General features: G+C 39.3%; 3 protein-coding genes across 6 annotated transcripts in view; 1 reads left to right on the forward strand and 2 right to left on the reverse strand.

Moving 5' to 3' along the window:
- Window positions 1-4,913, reverse strand: part of stx1a (syntaxin 1A (brain)) — a 47,495-nt gene extending 42,582 nt beyond the window's left edge. For 2 of the 3 annotated variants that reach the window (XR_008907451.1, XM_056756403.1), the window contains exons 1-2: window positions 4,791-4,913; window positions 4,191-4,256 (exon numbers count right to left, since the gene is read on the reverse strand). Coding sequence is in view for 2 of the 3 variants with exons in the window: in XM_056756403.1 (XP_056612381.1) it covers window positions 4,191-4,256; window positions 4,791-4,820 (96 nt within the window). In the remaining variant the exon portion in view is untranslated. Of the gene's footprint in view, window positions 1-1,474; window positions 1,610-4,190; window positions 4,257-4,790 lie in introns of all 3 variants that reach the window. The other variant, XM_056756404.1, reaches the window with a different exon arrangement.
- Window positions 4,914-8,295: 3,382 nt separating this feature from the next.
- bud23 (BUD23 rRNA methyltransferase and ribosome maturation factor) lies at window positions 8,296-16,389 on the reverse strand. Of its 2 annotated transcripts, none has more exons than XM_056756540.1 (13): window positions 16,250-16,389; window positions 12,119-12,190; window positions 11,735-11,772; window positions 11,287-11,382; window positions 11,122-11,204; window positions 10,204-10,300; window positions 10,031-10,127; window positions 9,901-9,951; window positions 9,707-9,792; window positions 9,570-9,615; window positions 9,355-9,416; window positions 9,098-9,187; window positions 8,296-8,781 (listed from the first exon to the last, which is right to left on the reverse strand). In XM_056756540.1, exons 2-13 carry the CDS (start codon window positions 12,164-12,166, stop codon window positions 8,727-8,729), a joined length of 849 nt encoding a protein of 282 aa, XP_056612518.1. In that variant the 5' UTR covers window positions 12,167-12,190; window positions 16,250-16,389; the 3' UTR covers window positions 8,296-8,726. The 2 variants fall into 2 exon arrangements, with proteins under 2 accessions (XP_056612518.1, XP_056612517.1); XM_056756539.1 differs by having other exon boundaries at window positions 16,245-16,319.
- Window positions 16,315-17,156, forward strand: dnajc30b (DnaJ (Hsp40) homolog, subfamily C, member 30b). Its single transcript, XM_056756541.1, has one exon. The coding sequence runs from the start codon at window positions 16,315-16,317 to the stop codon at window positions 17,014-17,016; it is 702 nt and encodes a 233-aa protein (XP_056612519.1). The 3' UTR covers window positions 17,017-17,156.
- The last annotated feature ends 161 nt before the right edge of the window (window positions 17,157-17,317 follow it).

Genomic DNA, 17,317 nt, shown 5'->3' on the forward strand with positions numbered 1-17,317 from the left:
CACCATATTCCTCCCCACGGGTAGGAGGTGGCCTCTGCAGCGCTTCTCTGATTTAGAGTTGCGCTCACCCGGTGTAAACCCGAGCCAGACGGCCTCTCGCCAGTAGAGAGCTAAGGCCCCGTCCGTGAATGGTTACCGGTCAGGGCTGTACCCATCTTTCTCCAAGAAAGCTCTGGGAACCCCCGACCACCACACTGGAAGGTTACAAGTTTCACGAAGCTTCGAGCTGACACACCCATGCTCGTTACCGTTGCTTCGCTGAGATTGTGACGCGATACAGCGTTGTGGCGTTTTCCATAGGCAACCCCATCTGTCGTTCTCGACACAACGTCAAAGACCGACAGAAAGGGAATGTCTTGGTTACGTATGTAACCTCAGTTCCCTGATGGAGGGAACGAGACGTTGTGTCCCTTATGCCACAAACACGTATCGTATTCTGCTGCAGTCGTGAGAGGCTCTCAGGCTCTTCAGAACAAGAGGTAAATGAATGCTGCACGCTGGCTTCATTTTATACTGGATATCCGGGGGCGGAGCCCGGCATGCAAATTTCATTCGCCAAATTTCATTGGCCTTTTCTATAGTAGTCAGAGTTGATTGGTTCTCAAGGGCGAACCCCATCTGTCGTTCTCGACACAACGTCTCGTTCCCTCAAACAGTGAACTGAGGTTACATACGTAACCAAAACGTTTTATCATCGCTTCACTGGCTACCCATTAAGTATCGTATTGATTTTAAAATTGTTTTAATTACTTACAAAGCCCTGAATGGTTTAGCCCCAACCTACTTAACAGAGCTTCTATCACATCACAACCCATCACGCTCTCTATGATCTCAAAACTCTGGAGTTTTGACAACACCTAGAATAACAAAATCCACCAAAGGGGGACGAGCTTTCTCATACGTAGCACCTAAACTCTGGAATAGCCTTCCTGATACTATTCGAGGGTCAGACACACTCTCCCAATTTAAATCTAGATTAAAGACACATCTTTTCATCCAAGCTTTCACTTAATGCATAGTTAATGAACAGCAGCTACGCTAATTATTCTCTTTCTGCCTCCGCCTCGGGATGCCAATCCTGAGGTAGGGAGAGATTCTGCCAGATCCAGGTGAACCTCATATACCCATCCCCAACTAGAGATTGGCCATATGGCCCTCCCGGCTGAGCCTGTTTTTTTTTCTACATTAATCAATCATTGGAGTTTGTGTTTCTCGCCACAACAGGGCAGTGTTGCTCACCGGGAGACTACATCTATTTATTTATTAGATATTATTTTTTATAATGATCTTGCTCGTTCTATAAACACCATGCAGAGAGCTGTGTTGTACTTTTCTGTGTTTTTATGTTTTTCTGATTTGTATAGCTGCTTTGGAACAATGCACATTGTGAAAAGCGCTATATAAATAAATCTATGAGACAAGCTCCTGGATGACAAACTAACAGGAGAATTTTACGTCAGTTACCAACTCTTACCATTTCCAGTTTAGTAAGCATGAGGAACCCATGTAACTCAGTGTCTCAAGACTCTCCAAGGAGGAACGAGAGAGGCGTAGTAGGCAACGCATATGTTTCTACTGTGGAGAGGCAGGTCATCATAGTCTGGGATGTCTGCACAAATCACAAATCAGGGTAAATATTGAACATTTTTCGTTACTCAGCAACAAATCATTCAGTGTACAGGTGTGTGTTTAAAGACTGATACTCTGTCTCTTGAATTGACAGCGATGATTGACTCTGGGGCCCCTCTGAATTTAATTAACAAGGAGATTGTCACTAAGTACAACATTCCTACTCAGCCATGTAATCCTCCAATCAAGATTAAAATCATTGATGACACCCTTATTGGGGAGGGGATTACCGATCAGACTAAAACTCAAATTTTCTAAGTAGGCCTGCTACATCAAGAAGCTAACTCACCCAAACAGGAAATTATCCTAGGGTTTCCCTGGCTCTCTGCCCATGACCCTGACATTTCTTGGCATCATGGTGAACTCACACATTGGTTCCCCTTCTGCCTACAGAACTGTTTCCCCACAATCCCACACCCATGTATATCCAAGAGTATAGAAAGCTGAAAGACCAAAACAACCATGAACATCCCAACCTACTACAACGACCTCTCTGAAGTATTCAGCAAAATCAAAGCCACGCAATTACCGCCATGGGCGCCGTAAAGGAGTGGAAGGTTAGGATGATTCTAAGGGCCCAGGCTGATTAAGGGCCCAGAAGAGCAGACCCCCTTTTTATTTTCCTATTTGTAGGGGGCCCAGAAATTTTGGTTTCCATAGGGCCCAGAATTTCTGGCGGCACCCCTGATTACCGCCACACCGATCCTGGGACTGTGCCATTGCTCTTCAAACCACTTCAGCTGGTTCAGAACGCAGCAGCACGCCTCGTCTTCCTACAGCCCAAAAGGGCTCACGTGACTCCCCTTTTCATCTCTCTTCACTGGCTACCGGTTGCAGCCCGTATCAGATTCAAGTCACTAATGCTGCCTACAGGACTATCACTGGATCTGCACCGGCTTACTTCCACTCTCTCCTGCACTCCTACACCCCATCAAGATCCCTGCGTTCAGCAAACCAGCGGCGTCTTGTATTGCCTTCCCATAAGGGCAGTAAATCGCTCTCCCGCTCTTTCTCATTCACAACTCCTTCCTGGTGGAACATTCTTTCTATCTCTGTCTGTTCAACCACATCTCTCACAACATTTAAAAAACAACTTAAAACCCAAATCTTCTGTGAATACTTGACAAAAAAAAAAAAAACACTAACTCTTTCTCTCAACAGGTAGTGGTCTAGCTTTTGTTGAAACCAGTAACTTTGTATTGGCATCTAATGTATTATGGCTCCTGTATGAACTATCGCTTATTCCTCCTAAACTCTTTGTAAGTCGCTTTGGATAAAAGCGTCTGCTAAATGTCTAAATGTAAATGTAAATGAAATGTAATGTAAATGTAAATCACAATCCCATGCCCCCTAAAAGTAAGATTTATCCATTGTCCAGGAATAAAAGTCAAGCCATGGAGGAGTATGTTAAGGAGGCATTAGGCTCTGGTTTCATTCTTACATCCACGCCACCCACTGCTGCAGGATATTTTTTGAGAAAAAGGACAGGGGACTTCGACCCTGTATCGATAACAGAAATTTCACAGTAAAATTTCACTATCCACTCCCCTTATTCCCATCAACTCTGGAACAGTTACGAGAAGCCACTATCTACACTAAACTAGATTTCAGAAGTGCATATAATCTGATTAGAATTAAAGAAGGTGACGAATGGAAAACAGTTTTCATCACTACCCAAGGTCACCACGAATACCAAGTCATGCCCTGTGGACTAGCCAACGGCCCAGCAGTGTTCCAATCATTCATCAATGATTTTTCAAAGATCTACTCAAGCGTTTTGCAGTTCCCTACATCAATAAGATATTCCAAGACTGAAGCTGAACATATCGACCATGTCAGAACCGTTGTTTCATGCCTCCTGGAAAATCAATTTGCAGAAAGACAGAAAAATGTGAGTTTCATGTGAGAACTTAGGTAACAGTTCTTTTAAATTATATCTGGTGGTGTTTCCTTGCCAATTATGAATGATTTTATTTTGATAAAATGTAACTGCCCTTACTTTACCAATATTTAGCCTTCATTATTAGATAATCCACAGTGTTTTTGGACAAATGGACAGATTTAAGTATAATCATTGACAAATAATGCCCATTTATTCTTAGAAAAAATGAAGATGAAAATATTTGAGAATTGCCATTAAGAATATTCCTAGGAACTTTCTGTAATTAATCCTAAAAAAGTTATTATATTTTCTTATATTTAAATCCTGTAAGACGGAGGATGTGTACTGGTGGTGATATTGTCCTTCAGGTTGTGATCATAGTTTGTAACTTGTCTATGTGATCCTGTATAAGATAGAGGAGTTTCATACACATAGTACCCTATAGGCTAATATAAACTTTATTGTGCACATGTGTTTGTATGAGTGGGCTCCGGGCCTGCCCCTCTGTGCATCATTTGTCATTTATCAAATAAGAAATACAGCTGATGGAAAATGAAGATTCATCCAAATGATGATGTGATGAGTCCCCCAACACATTTCATCAATCTTTTTTTTCATCGAATATTCGGAGTCAAAATCACGCTTGAGAACTCGAAACAATCGCAGAAAAACATTTTACCTGTTCAAAGAACTCATCCATGTCAATATGAACAGGCACGTGAGTGTTCTCCTCTGGAGCGTTTCCCTGAGAAATACAGATGACACATGAACACACTTCTACCCTTCATTCATGTGTACTCTCATATGCTGTAATATCTTTAATGCTGATTATATTCTATCATATTTCATCAAATCTTAGGTAAAGGGAGAGCAAGAGAGAGCAGCTGCAGGTAAATGAGTGAATCAATACATGAATCTCAACGGGACTGAAAGTGTCTTGTGTCTGTTTGTTCAGTGGTCAATGATTGTACTCGGATCTGTAAACAGTTCTGAATCAGCCAGAAAATAATGTCTGTCCACCACATAAGCTTCATTTATTCATCACCTCAAAACCTAGCATTCAGTTCATAACATCTTTACATTTCTGTTTGAGGAGAACAGTCTATGATGATAAACATGATTTGTTACAGGCTTTAAAAACGAATGCTTAAAGAACATCTCTACCATCTGATTATTGACTCTTGAAAACGATGTAATTACATGATGTGTTATCACGCCTATGTTTGTCTTACGTATGAGCAACATTTAACAAGAAGTGAAATGATTAGATTGTTCTTACCACTCTGAGTTCTTGCATGCGATCCTTCATGTTTAATCACAGCGGGTGAGATAAGAGAACCCTCGTGTCCACCGCTCAGTTATCTCAACCCTCCGCGTCACGTCACCCTTTCATTCGCTTATACCTGTTCCAGGGACTTCAGGCTTTGTGTTTCCTTTTGGTCTGCATGTGAATTACAGTGTCATGAGTATGTTTGATTAAATCCTGCTGAAAAACACCTGTTCCAAAACAGAGAGTCGCATGATCCACATAGCCTTAAGATTGTTTCAGGAAGTTATGTCTTGTTTTTTTCTTTTACTTTTTGATTCATGATTCAAATGATTTGAGTCTTTAATTTTGTTTAAAGTTCTTCACAATTTGTCTGTTTAGTCCAAAGCTGTCAAACTCAGATCTGGGGGGTGGCAGCTCCGCACAGTTTAGCTTCAACCAGCTCCTGCTCACACCTGCTTGGATGTTTCTAGTAATCTTGAAGATTTTGATTAGCTGAATCATGTGTGTTTGATTAAAGCATGACCTAAACTGTGTAGAGCGGCAGCCCTACAGGAACAGAGTTTGACAACCCTGGTTTAGTCGCAGCTCCATGCGTTACTAGTAACTTCTTGGAACTATTGAGAGGCTCCATGAACCCAGGCACGCAGATGGCACTGGGGACGGGTGCGACATGACCCCCTCAGATTTCGATCCGTCCCCCTCACTCTCCCTAGGAAAGGTGAGAAAATCTGTACATCTGAGGAATAACCCATGTTTCCGCTACGTACTGCACATTGGTAATTAGCCTCTTATTTTGCCTTCAGAATCGGGTCGGGGATGACGCTCAATAATAAACTATCGGTCTGCATTACTTTGTTCCCACGTTCTCAAAACATGCTGTTCTGTTGTCAATAAACACACACGATGGTGGTGCCCCCAACGATTACGTTCTCTGTGCTCTCTGTAGCTGTGTCCCAATTTGGGTGTTGCGAAGGCTGCATTTTAAGACAGATTGTGTCACACCAGCACGACTGAAGGCTGGTAAGGCTTTCCCGATTCAAAGGTTGCTTCAAAAGCAGCCAAAAATGTGACCTCGTGAAGAACGAATCTATCCTTCACAGCTGTGGATATCCTGAGATCCATTGCGTGCCTGTAACGGCTTTAAAATTTTTAATAATCATTCAAAACTTAAATAAAACATATTTTCGTGCAACATATAGGCCTACTGTATTTACACTCTTGTTCACCTAGACTTAGGGTTGTGACGGTGGCTGTTGTTTACCAATGGACAAATCAAGCGCGGTGCCGCGGTGCTTGGGAAATATATATTATTTATATAAATATAAACCAACCTTGGCTTTCCTATTCAGATTGCCATAAGAAACTTTTTTTTCCAACCCTTTGATTGAAAACTAACGTGTTGACAGTGTCCAGATTTAGATCTGTAAAACTGCACTAAGTGCGCGTTCAGAAGATGTGCACAGAAGCGCAAATGAATAGATGTTACTGTTAAAATGACAATACAAGTGACTATAATCTATATATTAACTGAGAATATATCGAAAAGCTTCTCTGTATGCTCTGCCTCTTGTGTAAAACTATTCCACGAAATTCCGCAGATTTACAAGAAAAATAAGCGCAGAATTAAAAAAAGTCAGCAGATTAAGACTGACCATTAATAAACTATCAGCAGATGAAGGTGCCTGTGAAGTACAGACCAGTAATAAGCTGTAAATACGCAGTAGTCATAACTTAGAGTTTATTTAATTTAAATTGAGTATTAATGCGTTTTATTTTCTATACCAGCTTAACTTCCCGTCAAAGAAATTGTGTTTTTTGCGAAAAATCAAGCTGAATTTTTGTTTTTCATTGAGGAAAAACAAAAAAGGAGCCGTTTTCTTACTTTTCAACTTTAATAAAAAAAAATGATTACATAAATTTATGCTTTATGAGTGCTTATTTCTCTACAAAAAACTAGATGGGTTGAGCAGATTTTGAGTCTGATAAAATTATATTTTTACTAAGGTTATCAACAGATTAAAGTTTTTAATCGCTCCCATTGTGCGATTAATCGCACACTGAAATTCAACATACACTAATTTTATTTAACATATTTATTTTAGTGCTGTGAATCGATTAAAAAAATTTACTAACTATTCACACACAGTATTTATGTTTTTAATTATACTTTCACATTCTACAATTTCACATTTTATCTCCAATTTAATGTAGAAACATCACATTTCTTTAACAGAATCATTTTGTGAATGAAAGCCAACAGTCTAATATTGTTGGCTTTGGAACTGATTCTACTCATCAAACCCATAATAATAAGTGTGCCCTTCCTACCTGTCTAATAAATTAAGTTCTCAAAGACTTTAGTGTTGACTGCTAAATACATGAAAAACAGCAGAATACTCATTAAAGCTACAAAATGTTTCAATCTATACTGGACCTGTCAGTACAACCAATCAAATAGCGCCTAAATAGTTTAAAAAGGCCTAAACTATTTAAAAATAGTTTTTTTTCCATTCCATTTTCTACCGCTTATCCGAACTACCTCGGGTCACGGGGAGCCTGTGCCTATCTCAGGAGTCATCGGGCATCAAGGCAGGATACACCCTGGATGGAGTGCCAACCCATCGCAGGGCACACACACTCACTCATTCACTCACGCACTCACACACTCACACACTCACACCCTACGGACAATTTTTCCAGAGATGCCAATCAACCTACCATGCATGTCTTTGGACCAGGGGAGGAAACCGGAGTACCCGGAGGAAACCCCCGAGGAGAACATGCAAACTCCACACACACAAGTCGGAAACGGGAATCGAACCCCCAACCCTGGAGGTGTGAGGCCAACGTGCTAACCACTAAGCCACCGTAACCCCCTAAAAATAGTTTAAAGGCATTTATATGAATATGAGTTTGATTATATAATGAAGACAATGATGTCAGAAAAAAACATGTTGCGTTAAATATTTTTAACGCGTTAATCTGAAAACATTAGTTCATAGCCCAAATTTTTACATACCTAAAGGATTATTAGGAACACCATACTAATTCTCTGTTTGACCCCCTTTCACCTTCAGAACTGCCTTAATTCTACGTGGCGTTGATTCAACAAGGTGCTGAAAGCATTCTTTAGAAATGTTGACCCATATTAATAGGAGAGCATCTTGCAGTTGATGGAGATTTGTGGGATGCACGAAGCTCCCGTTCCATCACATCCCAAAGATGCTCTATTGGGTTGAGATCTAGTGACTGTGGGGGCCATTTTAGTACAGTGAACTCATTGTCATGTTCAAGAAACCAATTTGAGAGAGAGAGAGATCCACAGAGCCCTCAGATTGTTCCAGGAAGTTATGTCTTGTTTTTAAATGCTTCATTTCTTCTACTTTTTTATTCAAATGATTTGCGTCTTTAAATTTGTTAAAAGTTCTTCACAATTGGTCTATTTAGTTCAAAGGTGTCATTCCGCAGAAAAAATAAGCCCAGAATTAACAAAAATCAGCAGACACGAGTAGTGGCCGGTGTCAATTTTCCACGGTTTTATTCTGACGAAAACTTCTGAAGATGAAATTGAGATAAAACTCGACACCAAGAAGATTATCATTAAACAAATTACAGCAAGTGTAAAATAATTTACGTATGTCTAATTAAAAATAAACTGTGCTTCATTGAAAGGTTGATCACTGTTTTTATTTGATCAGTTAACATTAAAATGTAATTCTGATCAAACTCATTGAGCAGTAAGTAAATCACATAATGTACACAATGGCCAGTGAAGCAAAAACGTTTATGATTATGCTCCTGCTGTATGAACATCTTTAATGTATCTTTAAACACTTCAGTCATTACAAAGGTTTTGCTCATCTCCTGAGACAATACAACTTCATCACTTCAGAATACATCAGGATGGGTTATATTCAGAGCGACTGAGGTGACACAGCTGAAGGCTCAGAATCGAGGTCTTCTCTGACGGCCCGTGTACTTTGTGTCACCTCTCACTTCCCTACAGACAGGAAAAACACCAAAGCTGCAGATCACATGACAAAATGCAAAACAGTATGAACTGTTCAAAAACACACTTTGCGAATGAGCCGCCTGTCTGAGCCCAGAATTAATTTAAGGTGAAAAACAAAAGACAACTCTTCAGAGTTCTTAAAATATGAATAATAACCATATAAAATGATGAGTGCATTAACAACAGTGTTTAATGTCTGTGAAACCAGGCCCTGATTTTTTTTGAAGATTTATTATTTTTACTTTAATAATATTAGTAACACATACACCGAGGTGAATGATATTTAAAAGAATGTCAGACATACTTTCCCTGTCGGCGTCGCCGTTGCTTCTTTTCTAAGACCCAGTCTTTACTCTTCTTCACTGATTTCCCCTTCAAATTCTTAAAACGTGACCTTACAGACAGATTGAACAAATCACAATAATGCTCCATGTGCTACTTACACAGTTGTTAACCCAAACTAAGAAACTTCTTCGTTTTCATTTCCAAGTTATACTTGTGATGCACAGAACACATGAACTAACATTGACAAAGATGAATAAAGTGGGGGAAAGTGTTTACCTCTGTGCTGTAAACTGAGCTTGAGATGATAAACATCTGTCAGTGGACTCTGAATCCAAACCCTGAAATAAAACGCAGTAGCTCAGTGGTTAGAGCGTGGCGCTAGTAACATCAAGGTCACGGGTTTGATCCCAGGTATTGCACATTATCAGAAACAAATATATAGTATTGTGCAATGTGAGTGGCTTTGGATAAAAGTGTGTGCGTGTACACACCTTGGGTAAAACACCTGATACTCCAGCAAATAAACACAGGAAAAACCTTCACGAGACATAAAGATTACAATCAGCAAATATATCAAATATATCTGTGCTGAGCAACAAGAAGGAAAGAGACTGACGGCTGGAAATACTTTTTGGCTTTGCTGCTGTTGGGATAATCCACCACCATCCCACCGGTGAATCCTGCCTTCATGGCCTGAGCTGTGATCAGCTCCAACTGTGGAGAACAACATCATCATCATCATAATTTTGTCATCATACAGATTCTGACAATGATGGTGCATGAACGTGCCGGCACCACTGCTCAGCAACACTATATACAGACCTGTTCCGAGTTTTCAGGATAAATCTGGAAGACAGCACGAGCACCTCTTGCCTTAAAAAAAACCCCAACACGATCAAGGTGAAAAAGGGTCCAGATGTTTAATGACGGAGCAGATGAAACGTGTACTCACCAGCGAAGAGTAGAGCGTGCTGAAGAAACGGTAGAGTCTCTTCGGAGGACTGTGCGTTTTCTTGTCTGCATTACACAACCACTGCAGAGCTGAAATACTGACGGCACAAACATTCACAATCAACCCACACAAACATATCCCATCAAACCATGAAGACTTGACGTCAGACAGACCTTACACAGCCGTCAAATGTTCCCGCGCGGAAGGGCATTCCTTCACCCATGTCTCCCAGCACCAGATCTCCTTCCACATCTCGATCTAAAGCCACATCTGAAGAACACACATGCACAACACTTCATTCTAATTCTGCTCCATCGCACATTTTGGACACTTCTAGTCTAGCGGGATAATCTCTGTTGTGAATGTCCATCCGGGTCACATATTAGAAACACAAGGAACATTTCTACTGAAATATGAAAAGAAGAAGTGGAGGAATATGAAGGACACACAAGTTGAAATACAATAGGAAGTCATCCTGGTGCAGTCGTCATTGGATTTTTGTAACGCTTTCACACTGCCAGTGAATAATGAGCTAGAATCAGAATATAGACCCATACGGTGTCATGCGAACAAGCAAAATAAGACCACAAGGCCTTACTTCAGTGGAAAAGAACAATGGCCAAAATCAAGTATCCAAAAACAGAGCCCAACACTGGACAGCGGGACAAAGCGAGAGCAGAATTGCGTGCCGACGACAAAGTCAGAACTTTCAGAAGGGTCTTTGCATGCCATCCATCCAGCCCCATCTCATTTCCTTCATGAACAAGATGAACCGGGTCATTCAGTTGGCTCTCCAATGAGACGACTGATTTGCTTATTGCGTTCATGAACGAGATGTACCAGATCACTCTAGTTCAGACTCAATTGCTCAGTACATTTTACCATTCATTACTCCCCAATCATTCTGGAACGCCATTGGCTCGTGCTTTAGTTTTGCTTTTAGACAGGAAGCTGCACCTTCTGCACATACAGCAATTCTTTCTCAAGAGATTTCATTGAACAGCAGATCATTCAGCTTATCCGCCATACGCTTCATGACGGTCAGTGTTTGTGTGTGTGTGTGTGTGTGTGTGTGTGTGGAGTCTATTTACCCAGCATGGCTGTACTGATGTCCACACCAACCCAGTAGTGACCCACTTCAGTTAAATAATCTCCACTGAGTCCAGAGCCACAGCTGAAAATCATTGTAAACATCATATTAGACAGTGAAGACAAGAGCGTATGTGTGAATCAAACTCATATATATACACACATACCCAACATCCAGCAGATAACACGGCTGGTCTTCTGGAAGACACAGGAGCTCAACGGCACGTTCTGACATCTGCGTCTGGATCTCGATCATACGAGAGCTACATAACACACATTTCAATTTGTATCTTTAGCGCTTTTACAAAATCATGTTGTTGCAAAGCAGCTTTACACAATACATAATTTATATTACAAACAGATAATACAGGGTAAAAACAAAACTAAATGTAAGATACTGTGATCACAACACATGTCTATTGGATTGTAATCAGAGAGTCACATCTGGGTTTTATTATTGTGAATTATACTACAGATGAATACAGATGGACTCAAGAGAAGTGCTTTAATAGCAGCATGCTCACTGTGATCATGTGTGAATTAACATCAGTGTATTATCATCAAGGGCAGGGCATTAAAACACTGGTGTCTGTTTGCCATGTTGTCATCACTTACTTCTGCGAGTACTTTTTGGCCTCCTCCTCGTTGTAGAACTGTAAAAAAACAGCACTGCTGGTATTATTGTTAATATCTCGATTTGGATGTTTTAACTAAAGAAAAAAATATGTACATTTTCCTTCGTCTAGCATTTAGACAACGTGAATACAACCTAGCAAGCAAAGGTAACTAGCAAAAGCAAGAAAGTGTCATCACACGTGACATGTGTAAACATCCGCAATAGAGAATACGCATTATAAACTTATTATTAGAAAAAAACAGCATATACATAGAAACGCTAAGGTAAACATATTTAAAGGAGCAGTTAAGTTTCTAGGTATAAGTGAACAGGGTAATGCAGTGTAAGTCCGTTTTAAATGTGGCGCACACGTCATTACTCACCACCTCAGGTGGACCCGTGTGTTCAGGTCTACGACAACTTGAAGACATGTTGATATTTACCCAGCAAAAAATCTATAAAAAAAAGACAATGTGTGTTGTTAATTCATATCACACAACACCCACATGCACGGAAGCGCGTGGAGCACGCTGATGGCGTCATCTTCAGGCGACAACACACACGCACCCGGCACACATTTACGCACAACGAGTACAAAGCCACGTTTAGCATTGTAATACTTAAACATCATTTAAACAGATGAACGGCTGGTTGAAGTTAAATTGGTTCAAGCTTTTTCACGCAACTATGACAGTTTTTGGTTAATAAAGACAGCAACTCTTTGTATGACATTACGTGCCCTGGGGTATCTGCAGGTCGGAGAACTGGGCGTACTGAAAGTCAGGGGAGTGCCGAAACGAAAGCTGCCTGTTCAACATCATCTTAAACGCTATTGATTTATCACTTAAGTGGTAATAGGATAATAACCTTTAGTTTTTGTTACATTTCATAATGGGCAATAATCTGATGAATCTATTAGTTTCGAGACTAATAACTATACACAGCCTGTCTGAATGTGTTTATTAGTAAAAGTCATGGAGCACTTCCTGCGTACTTTTGACTGAATGTTTTCCCTTGTGCAAAGTACTTCTTATCCTTTACAATAAAAATGTTTTGTATTTGATCAAAAATGAAAAAAATCACATTACCTTAACCATATTTAAAATGAAAACGAGAAGAAGTAGGTGGTAATGTCATATTACGTTTTATTGTAAATGTAAGAGGAAGGTACAGTGGATGCAAATATTGGATTTGAACTATTTATAAATAACTGGAACTGCTGATAAGTGTCTCAATCAAATGTGGATTACAATTACTAAATAAAGGGTGGTAAAAAATGTCTCTACAATAATAACACTAACAACTGCACTAGCGTTTAATAAATTCAAAATAATTTACTTTCCTTGGTGTCGTAATGTAAAGTGCATTTCTACCGTTTTAGTACAACTATGATTTAGTATGATTTTAGTATATGTAAACAAAAACATGCAAAAGGCGTCGGAGAGAGGCGCGTTTGTGCACAGCACGTCATCGAGGCTTACCTTTCAGTAAAAAAAAAACATTATACAACTTCTCTCGAAACATATAATCGTTGTAGTTTCAACATTACTTTGAAATATAACGGTTGCTTTTCTGAAATAAAACCTGAAATAATTAACCTTGACGCACAAGATAAATTGATATATAGAACCTGTTAAGAGAATTCTTCCAAGGTTTAGAGATGAAATTGAGATTCTTGTTCTTTTTGCTCAAACTCTGATGAAACGAATCTTATTTTGGTCTTATTTACAGGTTTTGGAATGATGTAAGTGTTTTTAATATGTGTAAGATTCTGCCTAACTTTTCAACATGTATGAGATATATCATATTTGGATATTTTGACTCAGATCCCACAAAAAAAAAATGTTTTTTTATTAATCAATTTTTTCTTAATCAAATGTTACATTCATAAATAGTATATTTTAGAAAAACACAGGTTTACTATTTGAAAATATACATTCACGTATGATCTGACGATCTGCAAACTGAAAAGCTGTAAGAACTGTTAATTTATTTCTGAATTTGACTTAAAATTAACTACATAATGTATGTTACTATGATTCTGTTCTTGGCAGCAAAAAGAAATGCATCCAAAATCCTCGCCAGGACGCATCCGGGAAAAATGGCACGTATGGTCAATTAGTCTTGATATTCATAAACGTTAAGTGAAATTATCTGCATACAGTAAACAAATCCTGCCATATCGGAAACAAGCAAACACTCATAACTTCACACGTCCACAAAACGATTAACTTTTTGCCAGGATAGGTTCTATAAAAATATTTGGTCTAAATGATATTTTCGATGATGCTGGAGAGTTGTTGGATTACAATGTTTTACCCATAAAAATGTTTTTTGCATGCCATCCAAAGCAAATTACACAGCACCCAGCAAACATTTAGACCACTGATGTTTGCGCATAGAATGCTAAACCAACGGCAGGAGGTTAAGCCACCGGTGTGCTCGAGCCGCCATCTTGGTGTGCCCAATTGACATAGGCATCATTGATTTTCAGTCAAAATAACCATCTAAAATAACCCGTTTTGCAGCAAACCATGCGCACGATTCAGCTTTATTTTACACGTATGTTTGAGTCAATTGTTTTCCAATGTTTATGGTTATTTTGGGCAGAATAGTGATCTATAGAAAGTGTTAAGGTGAGAGTTTATCTGTTCTATGGTTAAGGCAGGTATAAGTTTAATGTTTAGAAACTAAACTTCATGACTTTAAGAACATACACAGTCTATATTTATCTGTATTTAGAATGGTAAGGGCTAGGTTTAGGGTCTCGTCCATCTGCTGATCTGTTATGTATGCTACTGTAATGAAGATAACACTCTTAGAATGGAAAATTCCTGACTTTTTAACGACCCTAACCCTAACCCTGACTTATCTACTCCTAATAACTCAAAACAATAAACATAACATTTTGTATTGTGGATGTGGAAACGTTTCCTGTTTGTAAACAAGTCAAACTCTAAGAGTACAAGCAAGTAAGAAAATGCATGTGCACGCACACAAACATACACATGCACTTTCATACGATAATACTAAATCTATGTGTAGCTTGTTCAACTTGTTGCGGTACCGCAAGATCCGACAGGTGGATGGCATCAAATAACGCAAGAGCGATTCGAAAGCAACATTTTATGGAGCAAGTAGGGGTTAAGGTGCCTTGCTCAAGAGCACCTCAGTCATTACCCGCCGGCCCTGAAAATCAAACCCGGAATTTAATTGTATTGTATCAAAGCTGCTATAGGACTTTTACTCAGATAACATATCAACATTGCATTAGGAAATGCAAGAAAAGAAAGAAGTAAGGGTCAGACATATTTATTTTGTTCTCCTAGAGGGATAATATTGGGTGTGGGAGGGAAATATCCTGTTATAAAGTCATAAGTTATAAAGTAAAGTTATAAAGATGTGGTTTCTGAACTTGTATTTGTACAGTCTAGCAATTTGGCAACATGATGTTCCAGATAAAACTACTGAGCTTGAGACAGAGCATTTTCAAAGTTGTAAATTTCTATGTAAGCACCGTTTTTTATCTTTATACAAAAAATATATATATTAACACTGTTTGCTTCAGCTTTACTTTAAATACTTAAGTATATTATTATAAAAAGTACTTAATATCTGTTACTTTAGACTTTTAATCAAGACTAAAAGGTTACTTTCACCTCTACCAAAGTCATTTTCTGAAAAGACATAATGTACTTTAACTCAAGTATTGCTTTTAGGTACTTTATTCATTGCTGCCTACCAACTTATACGTATCATCGTTCCTTTGAAAACTATCCACGTCTGTCACATTGACAGAAAAAGACTGTCTTGCTGAAATTAGGCAACAGAGCTGTCCAATAGATGTTAAACAGAAAAAATGGTAACATCATTCATTATGTTTACAAGGTCTTTCTTATTATATAGGCTTTTCTTAAAATATTTAATATATTTTAGTGGTTATTATATATTATATATTAAATGAAACGCATATTAACTATATATCATTACGCAAAAAACAGCGGATATCTGGTTGTAATGATATCATAAAAGCTGTGTGCAGGGTACTCATTAAAAACTCAACTAATAAATGTTGTGTGCTGATGTGTTATTGTTGTAAGTCTTAAGCGTTTCTTTTAAATAGATTAAATGCATTTATTTAAAAAATAAATCAAACGGCTTAAACATTGGAATTTAGCCTGATTATATTTTGGTACTATCACAGCGTATTCAAACGTCTCATTGCAACGTGGAGATTTTAACACCTAAATAAAACGTGTAACAAAAGTTACTGTTTGGCCTGGTTTCATTTTCGTGATGTTTACGTTTTTTAATGAAACTACCATAAGAAAACATAGCCTACCACTTTGGTATTTTTTTAAACGTTTTTAAAACGTTTCATTTTGGTTGCATATTTTTTAATTATAGGGTGCTGTTTTTTTAAAAAAACGTTGTAGTGGAACATTACCTAATTGTAACCTAAATGTAACATTGTTATAAGTTGAAAAACGTTTTGTGTTTGCTGGGTACCTTACATCTCATTGGTCAGTTCATGTCACAGTGTTGCCGGAAGTAGCGTTCAGTTATAGCGACTGAGGTCATGAGCTATGTAAGAAGCAAAGTCTCCGCCTTTAAAACGCTGCGCACGGGCGCGTGGTCTCCAGGAATATTGTTCTGCGATCAGTGTGTCATGAGGAACACAGACATGCGCCTTCACCTCAGAAGTTACTGCGTGTTTCTGACAGGAACACGCGCTTACAGTCGCGGGAGAGACTCTGACCCGTCAGCTTCACCCCACAGTAACCGAACCGCGTATTACGACATCCTGAACATTTCCCCGAACGCGACGCAGGCGCAGATCAAGACAGCCTATTATAAACAATCCTTCATCTATCATCCGGACCGAAACCGCGGCGACGATGCCGCGCGACGCTTCGCTCTCATCGCGGAAGCGTACAGTGTGCTCGGTAGCGTCGCCCTCAGGAGGAGATACGACCGTGGAGTACTGACGCACACTGACGCGCAGGCCGCCGGGCGACCATCATCATCACCCCGGCACCAGGTGTCTCGACGCGCGCCGGACGCTTTCGTGAACGCTCCCTTCGACTTCGACGCGTTCTACCAAGCTCACTATGGCGAGCAGCTGCAGAGAGAGAAACAGATGAGACACAAACGAGAAGAATTTCAGCGTCAGCAGCGGGAAGAGTTCACGAGATGGAAAGTGAGAAAATTGACTGAGATGACAGTGGGATTTCTGCTGCTGTCCGGAGGAGTTCTCTTCATCAACTTAAGATCAACTTAAATCATCATTGTTATCAAATCTCCTGAAACGAGTTGTTTTCTTCTGTAATATTCGAGTCACTGTCTCGTGTTGGACTAAACCTCGTTTTTTCAAATCCAAGAAACACATTTTATTTGCCAGAATGAAAATCTTTGATTTCTGCTCTTTGTATGTTTCGTCTTTATCTTTGCTGTGTCTTTATAATCCTAGCTCGTGTGTTGTCATCTCTAACAAGCCTCGAGATCGAGAAGAAAGGACAGGGATGAATAATATTCCTAAAACATCTAAAGCCTCCAGCCTGATGATGCAACCACAATGAGCT

Source organism: Triplophysa dalaica, chromosome 9, assembly GCF_015846415.1.
Source record: "Triplophysa dalaica isolate WHDGS20190420 chromosome 9, ASM1584641v1, whole genome shotgun sequence".
Lineage (NCBI taxonomy): Eukaryota > Metazoa > Chordata > Actinopteri > Cypriniformes > Nemacheilidae > Triplophysa > Triplophysa dalaica.

Excerpts from the sequence above, each read along its gene's own strand:
- bud23 (XM_056756539.1), bottom strand. Across the intron at positions 11,383-11,734 it reads GCCAAAAAGTACTCGCAGAA|CTCTCGTATGATCGAGATCC; the intron begins GTAAGTGATGAC and ends TGTGTTATGTAG. Across the intron at positions 9,188-9,354 it reads GCTCAGTTTACAGCACAGAG|GTCACGTTTTAAGAATTTGA; the intron begins GTAAACACTTTC and ends TCTGTCTGTAAG.
- dnajc30b (XM_056756541.1), top strand. The coding sequence starts at position 16,315 with ATGAGCTATGTAAGAAGCAAAGTCTCCGCCTTTAAAACGCTGCGCACG.